General features: G+C 51.3%; 1 protein-coding gene across 4 annotated transcripts in view; it reads right to left on the bottom strand.

Annotated features, from left to right (window-relative positions):
• The window catches only part of GJC2 (gap junction protein gamma 2), a 41,228-nt gene continuing 25,620 nt past the window's right edge, over positions 1–15,608 (bottom strand). For 3 of the 4 annotated variants that reach the window (XM_051612347.1, XM_051612349.1, XM_051612348.1), the window contains one exon: positions 1–6,274. In XM_051612347.1, the coding sequence (XP_051468307.1) occupies positions 5,004–6,254 (1,251 nt within the window). In that variant the 5' untranslated portion in view covers positions 6,255–6,274 and the 3' untranslated portion in view covers positions 1–5,003. Of the gene's footprint in view, positions 6,275–10,984; positions 11,060–15,608 lie in introns of those variants that run through there. The other variant, XM_051612350.1, reaches the window with a different exon arrangement.

Here is a 15,608-nt window from a genome sequence, read left to right as displayed (position 1 = left end):
TCTGGTAACAAAATGTAAGTTTTATTCCATTTTATTAGTAAAGGATGTGGAATAACCAGTTGAAGAGTTGGACTGATGTATCTTCCTCTTTTGACCAGTGTTCAGTATTCTAACTACAGTCCAGATGGAACATTTACACTGAAAAAATACTTACAGATTCAACCTCAAACAATTTCTAGTACAAAGACAGTTAGTACATAAAAAAAAAAAAAAAAGAACAAAAAAAAGAACAACAACAGAAAAAATAATGATCCCAGAAACTTCCTAACAGCACAGACTGGTTATGGCCTTGAGTAAAGTTCAAGTATTTCCCAGTGGAATGCAATGCAAGCAACAAGGTAATCTGGCTTTTATGTGGGACATTCCTGGCCCTGAATGGTAAGAATAGAAATAAAAGTCTGGGCACTTTATCTGACCAAGTTTAGCAAGAGAGTCATCATTTAGTATTAGTTCAGCTACAAAGCTAAACCTGTCCTGTGTGTGAAGAAAACTATTAACCTGTAGGAAAACCACAGCAAAGCATTAATTAAACTAGTGGCATTCCTCCCGTGGCTGACACTGCCTGTCCAGCTGAAATTCTTTGAGCCACCCCTCTGGCTTGTAGTGGTTGTGATGGGGATTTTGCTTATGGTTGTTCTTCTTTTGCCTCCTTTCCTTCCCCAAACTGCCATGATAAAGGGGGTATTTTTGCTCCTGCCCTGAAGGGAGTCGTTCCTGCAGAGACACTGATGCTCTGGGGCAGTGACTCGATGGAAAGACACAACATCCTGAAGGCTTTAGAGGCCAAGGAGTGGAGGGGGAAAGGGGGAAATGAGCAACTCATTGTGTGTAATAATAACCCTTTGTATTTCTAGGGCTGTCTGACTCATGCTGGCTCCTGTGTGTGGCTCAGATGGGATCTGGAAGAACTGGGGTGCCTCCTCCCCAGGGTCAGAGGAGTCAACAGTGTCTTCCAGGCTGGCTGGGACCTTGCAGGCAACTGCATCTCTCCCAGGCAGCTCACAGCACTGGGCCAGTCCTGCCAGGAATGTGCCCTTGTTCTTCTGTCCCTGTCAAAATGCTTGGAAAACCTGAGAAAACAAGATCAGCTCCCAGTCACAAAGCATTTTATGCAAGGAAGTGTTTCAGGCCCCACAGATGATCAGGGCTGGCTGGAAGGATGGCTGAGGGAGAGGTTACTCTGTCTCTCTGCCCAACAAGGAGGTTGTATTGATTGCCCAAGAGTCTGTCCTGGCTCTGGAACTTGTCAATATTGCAAGTATTGACTCTCACTGTGGAAAACAGCGTGTGAGTGTTAAATGTGACGGTGACACCAGCCGGGAGGCGGCTGCCAATCTGCTGCAGGACCAACTGATCATTGAAAGCTCCCTTGGTGCCCTGTGCCTGAGGTGTGAAAATAAGAAAAGGGGAGTCTGGAGGAGGGCAGGAAGGTCCTGGCCAGGCAAGCACACAAATTCAGAGAAGAGCAATCCCCATGCCTGCGGAAGGTGAGGTTGCAGGAAGGACCAGTGTGGCAGATGGGGACGTGAAGAGGAGCAGAGTGGCAAGCTGGCCCAAGGGCCAGTGCTGCTACAGTGCTGGGAAGACATGGACTAGCTGGTGGTGGCTCAAAGACACCAAGGAAAACTGTGCTGGAAAAGTATCCCTTGGAGACAGGTGAGGGAGACAGGAATTGTTTAACTTAGAGCAGACTTGAGGGAGATGAGAACAGTCTTCAAACACCCCAAAGCTTCTGCAGACCTTAAAGGCATGAGAAGTTCTCCATGTTTGCTGAGGAGAGGAGATGCCAGGGGTTAAAGTGAGGGAGGTTTGTGTTGGCCATTCAAGAAACATTTGGTGGTGGCAAGTTGGTGAGAAGATCCATGATCCTCTCCAGCCTTGTTGCTCTAAGCATCTCTGAACCTGCAGCCATGGAGCCCTGGGATCTCCTCCCTTTGGGCACTGACCAGTTATTGTTGGGGAAGGGGATACACCCCTGATGTATTAAATGGGTTTAATGGGTCAATCAGGTCCCTGTGATCAGGTTCTGGGGTTTTTGGCTTAAAATCTGCCCCGTGCTTTCCCCACGGGGAAGGGGTTTGCTAGGATGGTTCCCTAGCAAGGGCAAGGGAGGCACAGGTCTGTTCCTGTGCTTGGTGGTGGCTGGTGAATCTGCAGGTCAGCAGGAGCTGATCTGAGCCATCTGGAAATGCTCAAGCCATGTGTGGGGCTGAGGGAGGTGTGGCTGGGATGGGCAGGAGGAATCCCAGCTCCAGACTCCTGCCCAGCACAGTGCCTTCCAGCATTGAGTGAGAAGGACAAGTGTATCTGGGGCAGTGACACTGCTGCTCATCTCAAAGGCATCAGAAAAACTCAGGCAGCATCCAACCATCGCTGTCCTCACAGCTTCCATCTTTCCCTTGGGATCAAGGCTTTAAACAGAGTTTCCCTCAGGACACAGGGCTGGGTGATAGATGAGAACTCACACCCACGTGCAGGACAAGCTTGTACCCTGGGCAGCTGTCATCACCCACCCAGCAGCTCCTCTGCTCTCCCCCCAGCAGCCCTGGGCTGGGGACCTGTGTGCATTTCTCTCCATGACAGCACCACCAGCAGCAGCAACCAGCCTTTCCTGCACTGCCTGGTGCAGCTCCAGCCCAGGAGGAGAGCACATTCCCACACGTGGGACAAGGACCAAGAGCATGGTTGGATATGTTTGTGTCCCCACCAGCACGGCGTGAACTTTCAGAACATTTAGTGCAAAATTCACCAACCCTCCACACAACAAATGTGTGCTGCTACTGACCACTGCTGCTGGGGGGATGCACTGCTCCTCCTCCTGGATGCAAGTTGTCCTTTTTCCAGAGGAAGATCTCTAGCAGCCAGAGGAGGCAGCTCTCCAGGCACTTTACCAGTGCCTTCAGCAGGACCACAAACAAGCCTGAAACTCTTCCCCAGACTTAAACAAAGCCACACTGGATATTTGCAGCTGGATACCTCATAGGATGCTTCTTTGCTTTCTTTTCAAACCTACTTTTTTGCTGACAGCACTGTTCTGTAATGGCACAGCTCAACTGAGGTTCCCTGGAGCTGAAGGCCATACCCAGATCCTCTGCCTGTTCCCAAGACTGGCCAAAGGGCCTGGCCACCCGGGGAACAGGCACTCTCAGCCTTTCAGGGGCTCAACTCAAGGACATGCCCAGCAAGAAATCACATAGATCCAGTGGATGAAAAATACTGGCACAGGGACCTGCATGTGACTTTGGGTGGCTGGAATGGCCCTGAGGGGACAGCTCAGCACAGGGATGGTGCTGTGTTTGCTGAGGATTTACTTCTTTTGTGTTAGGTTTGATCTTGAAGGCTCTGCCTAATTGGGCTCTCCATGGTGGTGAATCAACCATTGGACTCTTGGGAGGTTGTGAGAGCATCTGCCAAGCCACAGGCATCCCGGGAACATCTCAGGGATGAGTCCTGCTCTGAGAGGCAGCAGAATGGGGCAGCGACAAGTTTCAGCCTCCCCCATTCACCAGGAGATGCTTCTTGTGCTCCCAGGTTTTATTTCTATTTTGTGTGACAGGAGCCACAAGAGAAAGAGATGTGCAAGAGACACGGGATGAAACCACCCTGACAAAGCACACCCTTAGCACTAGCAGGAGCCTTGGAGCTCAGCAGCTTGGTTTTAACATGTCCCCAGATTCCTGTAGCTGCATGAAAACCACCCTAAAACCACGGCAAGCTCAAAAAACTCCCTACAAAGTAGAGAAAAACTTCCTGCCACTGTCCTGGTCCTGTCCCCACTGGAGCCAGGTCTTCTAAGCCCTCCAAGCAAGTGGAGAGAGGCTGGAAGCCCAAAGACTGCTCCAGGATGAGATCAGCCATAGTCCTGGACCAGCCAGCTTTTCCCAGGGGAGGTGGAAGGCTGGAAAATTACCAGAGGGTTGAAATTACATTTCTCTCTCTCTCTGTATTTACACACATATTTGTATGTGTCTGTATATATAATGTCACACACACACACACGATGCATAGATCTGTGTCTGCCACTATTTTATAAGGGCTTGATTAAACAGCAAAACAAATTTGCCAGCACTGATCTTCCAACCTCGACCAATGCTCAGCAAATTAAGAAACCTAAACCCTTTCAGATTTTGTTTTCCTGGTTGCGTGAAGGCACTTGGGGATGATGTGAAGCAGCAGTTTGTTCAGAACTCCAGGACTGCACCCGTTCCTATCCCATCTGCAGCAAGCCCAGGTGTGGCTCCATGTCACTGCTCAGCATCACTGCTCCATGTCACTGCTCCATGTCACTGCTCACTCCTGCAGCCGTGGGGTTTGATCCTCTTTGCTTTTTGTTTCGATGCAGAGGAATAAAAGACAAAACCCCTCAGTGCTGTGCTGAGCTTTTATGTCTCCCCAGCTAAGACAGTCACTTTGTTTCTGCCCCTTGACCTGGTGTAGGTGGCAGCTCATGCCTTCTAGCATCCAATGATGCCTTCGTTTCCAATGGGAGCATCTAACCATCCAGGCAGGACATCAGCTGTAAGCGTGTCATGGAGGTTCATGCAATATGTCATTTGTTTTCTTAATCAAGAGATCAGAAATTAATTTTGATTAAGGGTATTTAGTAATTAAACACTGCCTGACCTACAGGGAGGGAGCTGCTTGCTGTTGGCCTGATGTCTCTCCTGAGCTTCCAGCATCTCCACTTCCCATCACAACACATTGTCCAGTCTCTGTTGGGGACTCCAGTGTCTGAAGGGGTGGGAGATGCACAGGGTTTGCTCTTGACCACTGGAGGTTCCCAATGGGAGAACATATTGGAAACAGGAAAGAAATGTCTTTTTTAAACATACTGGAAGACAGCACTAAATTGGTCTGAAGCTCCTTTTCTCTCTTGACTTCCATATAAAAATGGTGCCTGTGCCCCATGAAAGGAACACAAGACAATACCAAAAAAAACAGAAACAAAGGAAAACAACCCCCCCTCTCCCCCTTGACGCTGCCCCCTCTCCTTTTAGACAAACCTATATCCACACAGAGGTCTTTCCATCTTTACTGCTCGAGCTCCCTTTCTCCAAGCAGGCCTTGGGTTTAGCACCTTGTTTCTCCTGGGCTGTGTTGGCCCTGTTCTGCTCTACCACCGTGCCACCCGAGGCAGGACTGCTGGTTCGAGAAGGCTGTGTGTTGGCCTGGGTGCTGCTGTAGCTCTGGAAGGCTATGTCCAGCTGCTCCTGGGCCACTCGCAAGTGTTTGTGGAGGGTGGACAAGTCTGCCGGGAGGTTCTCATCCGGGCTGGTGCACTGCTGCTCCTGAGCCACGTTAGCCAAGTTCTGCTCGTGAGCCATCAGGCTGTTGGGGATCTTGGTGGATTTTTCTGATTTCACTACCAGGTTGTACTCGGGAGGGCAGGAGATGTTCTTTGGGTAGGCATAGTTGTAGGGAGGCTGCCTGAAGCTGTTGATTTTCCGGTTGCGAATGGCGTCCCGGATGGTCCCGAACCCCAGGTGAAACATCTCACACATGTTCAGCAACAAGCACAGGCAGCTCACCACGTACATCACCAGCAGGAAGATGGTCTTCTCAGTCGGCCGGGACACAAAGCAGTCCACGGTGTGAGGGCAAGGGACTCTGTTGCAGACGTAAAAGGCTTCTACCTCGAAACCGTAGAGCAGATACTGCCCTATCAAAAAGAAAACTTCAAAGGAAGCCCTGGTAAGCAGCTGGAAGACATAGATTTTCATCAGTCCTTCCTGCTGGATGCGCCTCCTCCCGTCGTGCTTTTGTGGCTCTTTGCTTTTGGGCTGGGCTTTGGCTTTCTCACTTTCAGCTGCATCATCAGAGATCATGGGGTCCTCCTCGTCAGCCTCCATCGGGTCCTCCACGTTGCGCACCGCCTGCCAGTTCAAGGCAAACTGCTTCTTCTTCTTCTTGAACCCCTTGAACTTCTTCTCCTCCTCCGCCGACCGGGCGATCCTGTGGATGGCATAGCCCAGGTACATGACGGAAGGGGTGGAGATCATGATGATCTGGAAGACCCAGAACCTGACGTGGGACAGGGGCGCGAAGGCGTCGTAGCAGACGTTGTCGCAGCCGGGCTGCTTGGTGTTACAGGTGAACTTGCTCTGCTCGTCCGAGTAGATGGACTCCCCCCCCACCGCCGTCAGGACGATGCGGAAGACGATCAGCACGGTGAGCCAGACCTTCCCCACGAAGGTGGAGTGGTTGTGGATCTCTTCTAGCAGGCGGGTTAGGAAGCTCCAGCTCATGTTGGTCATAAGGGCTACTCAGTTATAACCTGCCAGAGGAAGCAAAGGAAGCGGTGAGTTGACATCTGGGGCTGCGGGCAAGAAACAGGGCGTGTGGCGTCGGCACAGCTGGGACAAAGTCGTTGTGTCTCAAAGACAAACCCTTCGCTGCTGCAGCCCGTGTGCCCAGAGCCCGCTGAGGGACCATGAGATGGGGCTGACCACGTGAACTCAGCACCGGGGGGTGAGTCGTGGCTGCTGTGGGGACGTTCTGCACCACTGGAGGCAGGGATCATAGAATCATCGAATCACAGACTGGTTTGGGTTGGAAGGGACCTTAAAAATCACCCAGCTCCACTACCCCCTGCATGGGCAGGGACACCTCCCAGCAGCCCAGGCTGCTCCAAGCCCCATCCAACCTGCCCTTCAACACTGCCAGGGATGGGGCAGCCACAGCTTCCCTGGGCAACCTGGGCCAGGGTCTCACCACCCTCACAGCCCAGAATTTCTTCCTAATACCTCATCTAAATCTTCCCTCTTCCAGTTTGAAACTGTCTTCCCTTTTTCCTTCCTGGAGGTACTAGATAAACACAGGTTAACAAGACAACAAGCCACACTACCTACTAGATTCACCATTTCCTGCTTTTTGGCCTATTTTAAGAGCTTGCTCAGCTCTAAGAAGGGTTTGAGTGACTGTCAAAGTGGACACAAGACACCGTGGAAACCACCGAGGCACAAAAAGGTGCTTCACTTGTGAGAAGCTCTTGCTTGCACACCATGGGCCCAAGCTCCTGAGCTGCAAGCAGGAGCAGAGGATGCTGCCCACACCCCAGACTTGCACTGCTGAAACTTCTCTCATTGGGAAACCCAGAAAAATGCAAAGAATCAGCAAAAGAATGGGAATATTTATGTTTACAGGCCGATGGCCCTTTTAAGTTCCTCTTGAAAAAAAAACAAAAACAAACCAAAACAAATGTTTAATCAAATGCAGGCTGCTTTAAAAATAAACCTTGACAAACTTTTTGGAACAAACCATGCATTTATTAGAAGACCTGGACAGCTGGGAAGGAAGAGCTTGTAATAACCATTTTGTGTTCAGCTTAACTTGTACTGGGGCCTCAGCCCCAGCTCCCTGGGTGACCCCAGGCATCTCTGAAGGCAGGCAACAATTTTTCTGCTTGACTGGCAGAAGCCCTGAGAGATACCTGGGGGTGAGAGCAGTTGGGAAAGCACCCAGACCCAAAGGGCATGGTGGTGGGGGATGGTGGGGCTCTCATCCCAGGGCAGCAGAGGATGATCTCATCCTTTCTGCTCCTCAGCATCCTTCTTCTGAATCATCCTTCAACTCATCATGGAGTTCACTGACCTTGCTTGCATGCAGACACCTGATGGCAGGCAGCAATCTCGGTGTCTGCAAGCCCAGTGCCACCCATGAACTGACACCTGCCACTGCACCCAGAAGGAAGAGTGGATGTGTTGGTGGCAGAGGAAGGAGCCAAGCACAGAAGCATGGACACAAGTGAGTTAGTGTAGATTAGTAGATAGCAGAGGTGTGTTGTGGCTCAGTAGAAGCTGCCCTGGCACAGGCTGCTCCCTTGTGGTCCTCAACGATCAAGCAGAGGAAGAGAAAGGAGCTGTTGTCCATACACTGATAGAGTACAGACACCAAAACTACCCCTCCATGCTGGCTGGAGGTAAAGATCCAAGAGGGAAAACGATGCCATGAGCCTGGTCCTAACCTGGCTTTGCACCACTTTTACAAGGAGACACAAAATGAGGCCTTAGGGTTTCCATGGCAGGAGCTGGGCTTGGAGCCCACCTCCCATCCCAGGTGCAGGGTGGGAGCAGCCACCAGCATCAGGCCACGGGCAGCAGCAAGAAGGGAAACCTGCCTTGTTCTGTTCTCCACGTCAAGCCTTTCTGGAATGTGATTCTTGCTCACGCCGCTTCCTAGGACTGGAGCCAAACAAACAGGGCTGCTTTGCTCAGCCCTGGCCTTCTCACTGCCCCAGGAGGCAGCAGCGCAGCCCAAGGCTCGAGATGCAGTGAAATTCTTCCACTGTCGAGGGCTCTCGAGAGCTGGCAGATGGAATTTTCTAACCCTGCTATTTCTAGATCAAACAAATCCTCTGTGAACCCGAAGCCCCAAGTCTTCACACGCCGGGAGCACTCTGCAGATGGTGTTGTTCTTGTCCCCCAGCTGGAGAAACTGAGGCAGGGAGCAGAGAAACAGCTCACTCCAGGCTGGGTAATAAACCAGAAAAAGAGTTGGGGAGGGCCTCCTCTTTGCCCTCAGCTTACTTGGTGATGAACAGCAGCCCTCAAAGCTGCTAGGACCTGAATCATAGAATCACAGAATCATAGAATGTGTGGGGTTGGAAGGGACCTTTAAAGATCATCCAGGCCATCCCCCTCCTGCAGAGCTCAGGGACCTTTTTGACTAGATCAGGTTGCTCAGAGCCTCCTCAAGCCTGACCTTGAATGTCTCCAGGGATGAGGCCTCCACCACCTCTCTGGGCAACCTGTTCCAGTGCTTCACCACCTCATTGTAAAAAACTTCTTCCTAATGTCTAATCTAAACCTCCCCTGCTCTAGTTTAAGGCCATTGCCCCTCGTCCTGTCACTACAGGCCCTTGTAAATAGTCCCTCCCCAGCTTTCCTGTAATCCCAAAACTCCTGCCCCAAAAGTGATGCCTTGGACCCCATGGCCTGTATAGAAATGCTGCTGCAGATTGGACAATTCATATCACTGCAGAACAACCTGGTAAGGGATCACCACCTATTCTGTGTTTATTGAGGAAACTGGATTTGTTCAGGAATGAGATGGGAAAGCATCCTCTCCAAGTGCCTTTCTGCTTCTTTAGACTCAGTGGGTACGCTATGAAGTGTCTTCAACCCTTCGTCTGATCTGTGCCCCTGCTCAGATGTGGGCAAAATGGGGCATTAAATGATTTGCAGGCTGAGTCCAGGCATTCAGCCAAGCTCCAGCTGACAGAGGGCTGGGAAGGGAAAACCCTGCTGGGTGCAGTGATGTCCTGCTGTGGGACATGCTGCATCTGTCTCCGGAGCATCCTCTGGGTCTGGCTGAGGCAGGGCTGGGGCTTGGATCAAGCACACATCAGCCCCAGCCTGGCTGCCCAACGTGGGCATTCAGCCACCTCCTGGCTCCCATCTGCACCCACAATTAGCTGCAAGCCCTGGATTCTTCTCAAATGTGGGCTTCAAACGTCCTGTAGAGCAGTTCACTTATCATTTCAGTGCTCACCTGGAGGGTTGATGAGGTCTAGACAGGGGATAATTTACCATTTTGCAAGTGTTACTCAAGGACACAGGTCCCAAAGCTCAGAGTCACCTCCCAGCAGCAGTTCTGCTGGGTCAGGGAGGGTCTGACCAAGGTAGCCACGGCTTTTGGAGTAAATATTCAAGTTTTGATCTGATATTAGTCAGGATGGTTAGCAAAGCACCCACTGTGTCCTCTGGGAAACGCATTTTAGGCAGGAGCACCCAGTCATGTTTCTTCAAAACACTCACAAACCTCCTGACTCAGGGGGAAGGGAAGAAATTGCAAAACAACCAAAGCAGTGGGTTGGTGCTTTGAGAAAACCACCTCCAGTTACCAGCCACCAGCCCCAGCTGGTGGTGCAGCCACTGACTCCGTGGCTCAGACCTCCCTGCACATCTGGATCTGCAGGAACATCTGCAGGAAACAGTCTGGAGCTGTTTCTGCTCCCCTGGGATCCTGCTGTTGCCTCTGCAAACGATCACACCTTGGTGTTCCACTCCTGCGTGTCCACCCACCCTCCTGGCACCGTATTTGAAAGCAGGAGCTGAAGGAAATGAGTTAAAAAACCCTCCTACAATCAGTTCAGTTAAACTTCCAGTGGTTTTTTGTGACTCACTGGCTAGAAAGACACGACCCAGAGATTTCAGGGGCCTCTCATTGCTTGGGAGGGGTTAGCACACCGTTGTATTTTGGAATCAGTTGTAAGGCAAACGAGCATCCAAGGAAGGATTTGCTCACATGGCTTTTGCTGATGGATAGGATGGTACTGGGAAAAGACTGTGCCTCATCTCCTCTATCAAAACACCAAAAAAATGGGTGGGTTTTTTTTTGCACTGTCTTTGTGCTTCAGCTCTCATTCCTCCATGCAAAGGAAAAGATAAACAGCCCCACTCCCTGCAGAACAGAAAACCTGTGTGGATCTTACAGCAGGTAGGTGGGTTAGATGAGGGGGTTCTCAATGACCTGCCAGAGGGATCACACGAGAGGACCCACCATCCCTCTGCCTTTGAAATCCATTCATTCACAGTCATTTATCTTCACATGTTTTCTCTGGAATAGCTGGGACACAGCATACAGAGCCCACCCGGGGTACAGCCTGAGCTCTGAAACAGCTACAAAGGGGGAGCTGGACCCCTCAACCCACCAGCAGCACTTTTTAAAGAGGGTCCAAGCCCTGCGTAGCCAGGGACAGGAACGAGCTGTTGGCTCCACGCTCTCATCCTGCTTCCTCCCCAAAAAACCCGCTGCCCCCTCTGTGCAATCACGGGCACAAACTGTGCGACTCTCAAACCTGAGTCTGAAACGAGCAGAAGGAAGAAAACAAATAGAAAAAAAAAAAAGGGGGGAAAATAAATGGGAAAAAAAAGATATCTGGGCTAGCTGGATGCCCTGCCTTTCTGCACGGCTCCCACGCCGCTGCTTAAACTGCCCGGGGAGGCGGGGGGGGGAAACAATTTGGGGGAAAAAATCTACTTACAGAGACATGGTGCTTGTGGCGGCGGCTTTCCCTCCTCCCCCGGCATTCCTGTGCCCTGGATCAACTCCCACCGCCCGGGTCCAGCCGTGCCCCGGCGGTTGGAAACCGGAGAGCTCCAGGGAAGTATTTAAGGTGCTGTCAAACCCCGCCTCTGCAGGGACCCATCGCCAGGTCCTGCCCCAGCTCAAGGTCCCACCGCCGCTCCTGGCCCCTCTTTCCCTCGCCAAGCCCCGGGAGAAGGAGGGATGTGCTCTCTTTGTAGGTCTATCTATATGTATATATTTATACACCGGGGAAGAAAGAGGCATGGGTTTTAAATCCAAACAAGCCGCCGGGTCTGGTTTTAGGGAACGCTGCCTGGAATTCTGCTGCCGAGCTCTTTGAGCCGGTTGGAAGTTAAATTAACAGCATCAGCCAGTGGCACTGGGAGCGGGTCTGCCAGGCAGAGGGCTCGGCTAATAGGGAACATATGAAAAACACAGCTTGGTCAAAGCTCCTTGGCTGCTGGGGGAGGAAAAATAATAATAATAATAATTAAAAAAAAGAGGCAAAGCTCAGGGAGTGAGAAGAATGGCTCTGAAGGTTCTGTTCTGCTGCACCCCCTGGCAGGGCTTCCTCTGAAAGAGACTCTGCACCTCTCAGCAAGCTGGTGGGATGGGAGCAGCTGGAGGATGGGAAAGGGGCTTTGAGCACACACAGAGACTTCTTGGCTTCTTCTTTGCAGAAGAGAGAGAAGTCTGGGAATGTACACAAAGCTGAAGGCAAGTGGAGAAGAAAACTTCCATCCTGATGGTCCAAGGATCAGCCCTCAGCCCTGCTTGATCTGTGGGAAGTGTCAGCATTGCCAGCCCAGTGGGAACAGGGCTGAAGGTATCTGCTGAGATGGACATGGAGAGTCAAGGCAGAAAGTATCCTCAGGAGTCAGCGGGGAGGAGAAGGAAGGAAGGGACAGCAGAAGCCAAGAAGTCACGAGAAGGATCAGACCCTCTGAAGGGAGAAAGCACGAGAAGATGATGTAGGTTTTGATCAAGGGGGATATTTGAAACCAGGTGGCTTTTCTGGGAACTTTCATCCCTCGTCCTGACAAAGCAGGATCTTCACTCTGCTGTCAGACCTTCCTCCCTCCTGCTGAAAGAGCTTGGCTGTGTGACACAACCCATTAGAGGTCATGGGGTCTCCAGGGTTTATCACCTTTCTGGACACTTTGAAGTGACTTTCCTGAAGGTTTTAAGTTATAAACTAACTACTCATACACAGTGATAAGTTAACTCGCTGCTCACCAGTAGCTGGGATAGGCAGGTGGGAAAAGCCTTATAATCCCCTAAATTGGGTGTAGGGATGGACATACCCTTGGGGGATTATGTCACACGAGGGCAACCAGGGTTTGGGACATATTTGGAGGGGAGAATAAGGCTCTGAAGAAATTAAATTGTCATGACCCTGGCTGCATGCTTCAATGTGAGGACATAACACAGCAACAAAACGTGCAGATGGGGAGACAGGGAGATGGTTTCAGATGAGGGCATCAGGGCTGGAGATCTGCTCCAGCAACACCCCAGCCTCCCTGGAGATCTCCCATCAGAACCTCTCTGAGGGGAGAAAACGTGGAGTGAGCTGAAGCTGCATTACCCCTCTATGTTCCTGGGGCTGGGTTTGGCCTCCAGCATGCTGGGACAGTGACCTCCTCGCCCACCTGGTTCTTCATGTCTGGAGACAGTGCATTGGGTCATCTCATGGTCACCTCCATAGGGGCCACTGTGTGGTCCTTGGCTGCATCCCCCCAAGTGAAGACCCTGCAGCTCCCAGCACATCAGACCTCCTACTTCTAAAGAGACAAGTCCTAGGAGATCCATCAGACCTGAGGGATGGCCACCAAGATCTCATCCCCATCAAAGACCTGTGGCAAAACCTCCACCCACTCCAGCCAGTGCAGGATGAAGCTGCAGAGAAGTATGATTAGTTATTTAAAAATAACCAGCTGAGAACAACTTCCAGGCTCTGCAGGACTCTGGGCAGCAACTTAGAGATAAAAGGCAGCTCAGCACGGTCCCTGTCCCGTGGGTCACACAGCCTCTCCAGGCCCTTTGCTTCCCAACCATGTGGGTTATTTATACACACAGCAATCTCCTCTGGTGGAAGCTTTCTCGGGACATCTGTGCTTCAGGTGAGCCAAGCAACATCTGCTCCTGCTCCAGCCTCCTGCCCAGCAGGTCCAGCCATCACACTGGAAGGGACTGAGCGGTTCCCACCACCAAACCATGGCCCATAGGCCAACCCATCACCTGGGGAAGGAGGTAGAGGGTTGGGGGCAGAGCCAGACCCGTGCATTTTCCCCTCCATGCTTTAGCTGAGTGTTCACCTCCCAAACAAGTTGTGTGAAGGCCAAAACCTTTGCTGCGTGGGTCGCAAGAGGGAATGACAGCAGAACACACACACACAGAAGTAGTTTGTGTTTGCTGCCTCCAAAGGAGGACACTGGGAGCAATCACCTTGTCTAGCCATAAATGAATGTACAGGCTAAACCAGTGACAGGCACCTTTTCACTCCTGCAGCATCCCATGTCCTCGATGTAATGCTGGGCACTGAGGAAAGGAAATAAAGGAGAGGGTGGGCATGGAGGGGGAATGGATGTGATGAAGCCTTGCATGATCTTCCCCAGCACTGGAGAGCTTTAAAGATTCAACTGGACAGGGTGCTGGGCCACCTTGCCTAGACAGTGCTATTGCCAAGGAAATTGGACCAGATAATCCTTGAGGTCCCTTCCAACCTGCTGTCCTGTGATCCTGTGATTCTGGCTGTTGCTGGGAGTCACCTCTGCAAGTCACCCCTCACCCAGGCACCACTCGTGTTTCAAAGCAGGGATCTATCCATACTCTCTTAGATGTCCTAGTGAAATAAAAAAAGTGCTGTCACCAATGACAAGGAAACATGGCATAACACCTTCCTGCTGTGCCAGTGGTGAGCAGCAGCCACAAGGATCCAGTCTGATCAGTCCTAAAACTAAATGGAATGAAGAAACTCATCTTTGTTCAAATGACAAACTTGCTTTTTGAAACAAGACCCAGGAAGCAACATCTCTGTGTTGAGACAAATGTCAGAAAACTGACGCAAATTAAGAATGTCAAGTTTTTACCTTACTGGAAATCACTGAATTCAGATGAGGGGAATGAAGAATTTCATAACTGAGGAGCAAAATAATTTGCCCAGGGAAGCTGTGGCTGCCCCATCCCTGGCAGTGTTGAAGGGCAGGTTGGATGGGGCTTGGAGCAGTCTGGGCTGCTGGGAGGTGTCCCTGCCCATGCAGGGGGGTTGGATCTAGATGATCTTTAAGGTCCCTTCCAACCCAAACCATTCTGGGATTCTGTGATTCCAGCCCAGTGCTGGAAAGGCCTTTAGACTGAGGCTTTTCCCCCCAGATGTCAAGATGTGCTTCAGGGAGTGGCAACCCCCTTCCTCTATGTGTCCTCCTTTCCTCCCACCCCACCTCATCCTGCCATTGTCTTCACTGTTTGCAGAGCTTTTAGTCCTTGAGCACACGGGCTGTGGGCAGATGGATGGGTTTGGGAGGGGGCTCGTGCTCATTTTTTACATGTCTGGTTCAAGTCAGCATCACAACTTTGGCATTTCTAGTGGCTCAGCCCCAGGCATGTGCCTGGTTGACAGGACCAGGAACACCGAGTGCTGCAGAGGGTCCAAATATCTCACTGGGGCATCTTCACGGGTGCCTTCCACTTCCTGGTGGGAAAGAGGCCATCAGCACCCACCCAAGCTCCTGCTTCGTGCCTGGATTCTCCAGAGCCTTCAGCAACCCAAGGACCCAAGTTGTGTCATTGCCTCAGTGAGGTGCTGGCTGGGTTGGGGACTTCTTCTGGGGCAGAGAGCCACGTCTCTTCTATTAAGGTGTTTTGGGACAGGTCAGTCCCTTCCAGCAAGGGCAGAAGCAATATACTGGGGTAGGACTTGAGTTTACGGGTGGAGGGACCATGCCTTGGGACAGCCCCTGTTCCCAGCCACAGGAAGAGCTCGTTCACTCAGTAACACAGAATCAGAGAGTGGTCAGGGTTAGAAGGAACCTCTGGAGATCATCTAGCCCAACCCCCCCTGCTAGAGCAAGATCACCTACAGTAGGTCACACAGGAACATGTCCAGATGGGTTTTAAACGTCTCCAGAGAAAGAGACTCCACAACCTCTCTGGGAAACATCCAACATGAACATACTCTCTGAACCAACATCCCTGACTATGGCTGATGGCATCGAGGCCAACTGTGGACATCCCAGGGACCTGTTCAGGAGCTGCAGAGGGAGAAGGTGGGAATGGCTGCAGTGCTGCTCAAAACAACCACCCTGGGCTCCATTCCAGTCCCACCATGCTCCCTAGCTTAACCCAGGAGAAAAAAAAAAACACAACAAATTTCAGTTGTGCAAACCTCCCTCCTGCACCCAGAGCTCTGGGAGTTCTCCAAGATTTGAAACTAATCAGGGCTCACATTGTAAGAACTCTGCCAAATCCTCAACTGTCTTAAAAAAAATGAATTTACAGGCGTCAGAAGAAGCTGCCTCAGTGTTTGCTGATAAAATCTGCTTCATCACAAAGCTCTGCATGGGCTTTTCAGGACAGTGGTG

Source organism: Apus apus, chromosome 2, assembly GCF_020740795.1.
Source record: "Apus apus isolate bApuApu2 chromosome 2, bApuApu2.pri.cur, whole genome shotgun sequence".
Taxonomy (NCBI): Eukaryota; Metazoa; Chordata; class Aves; order Apodiformes; family Apodidae; genus Apus; species Apus apus.
This window is presented reverse-complemented; position numbering and strand designations above follow the sequence as displayed.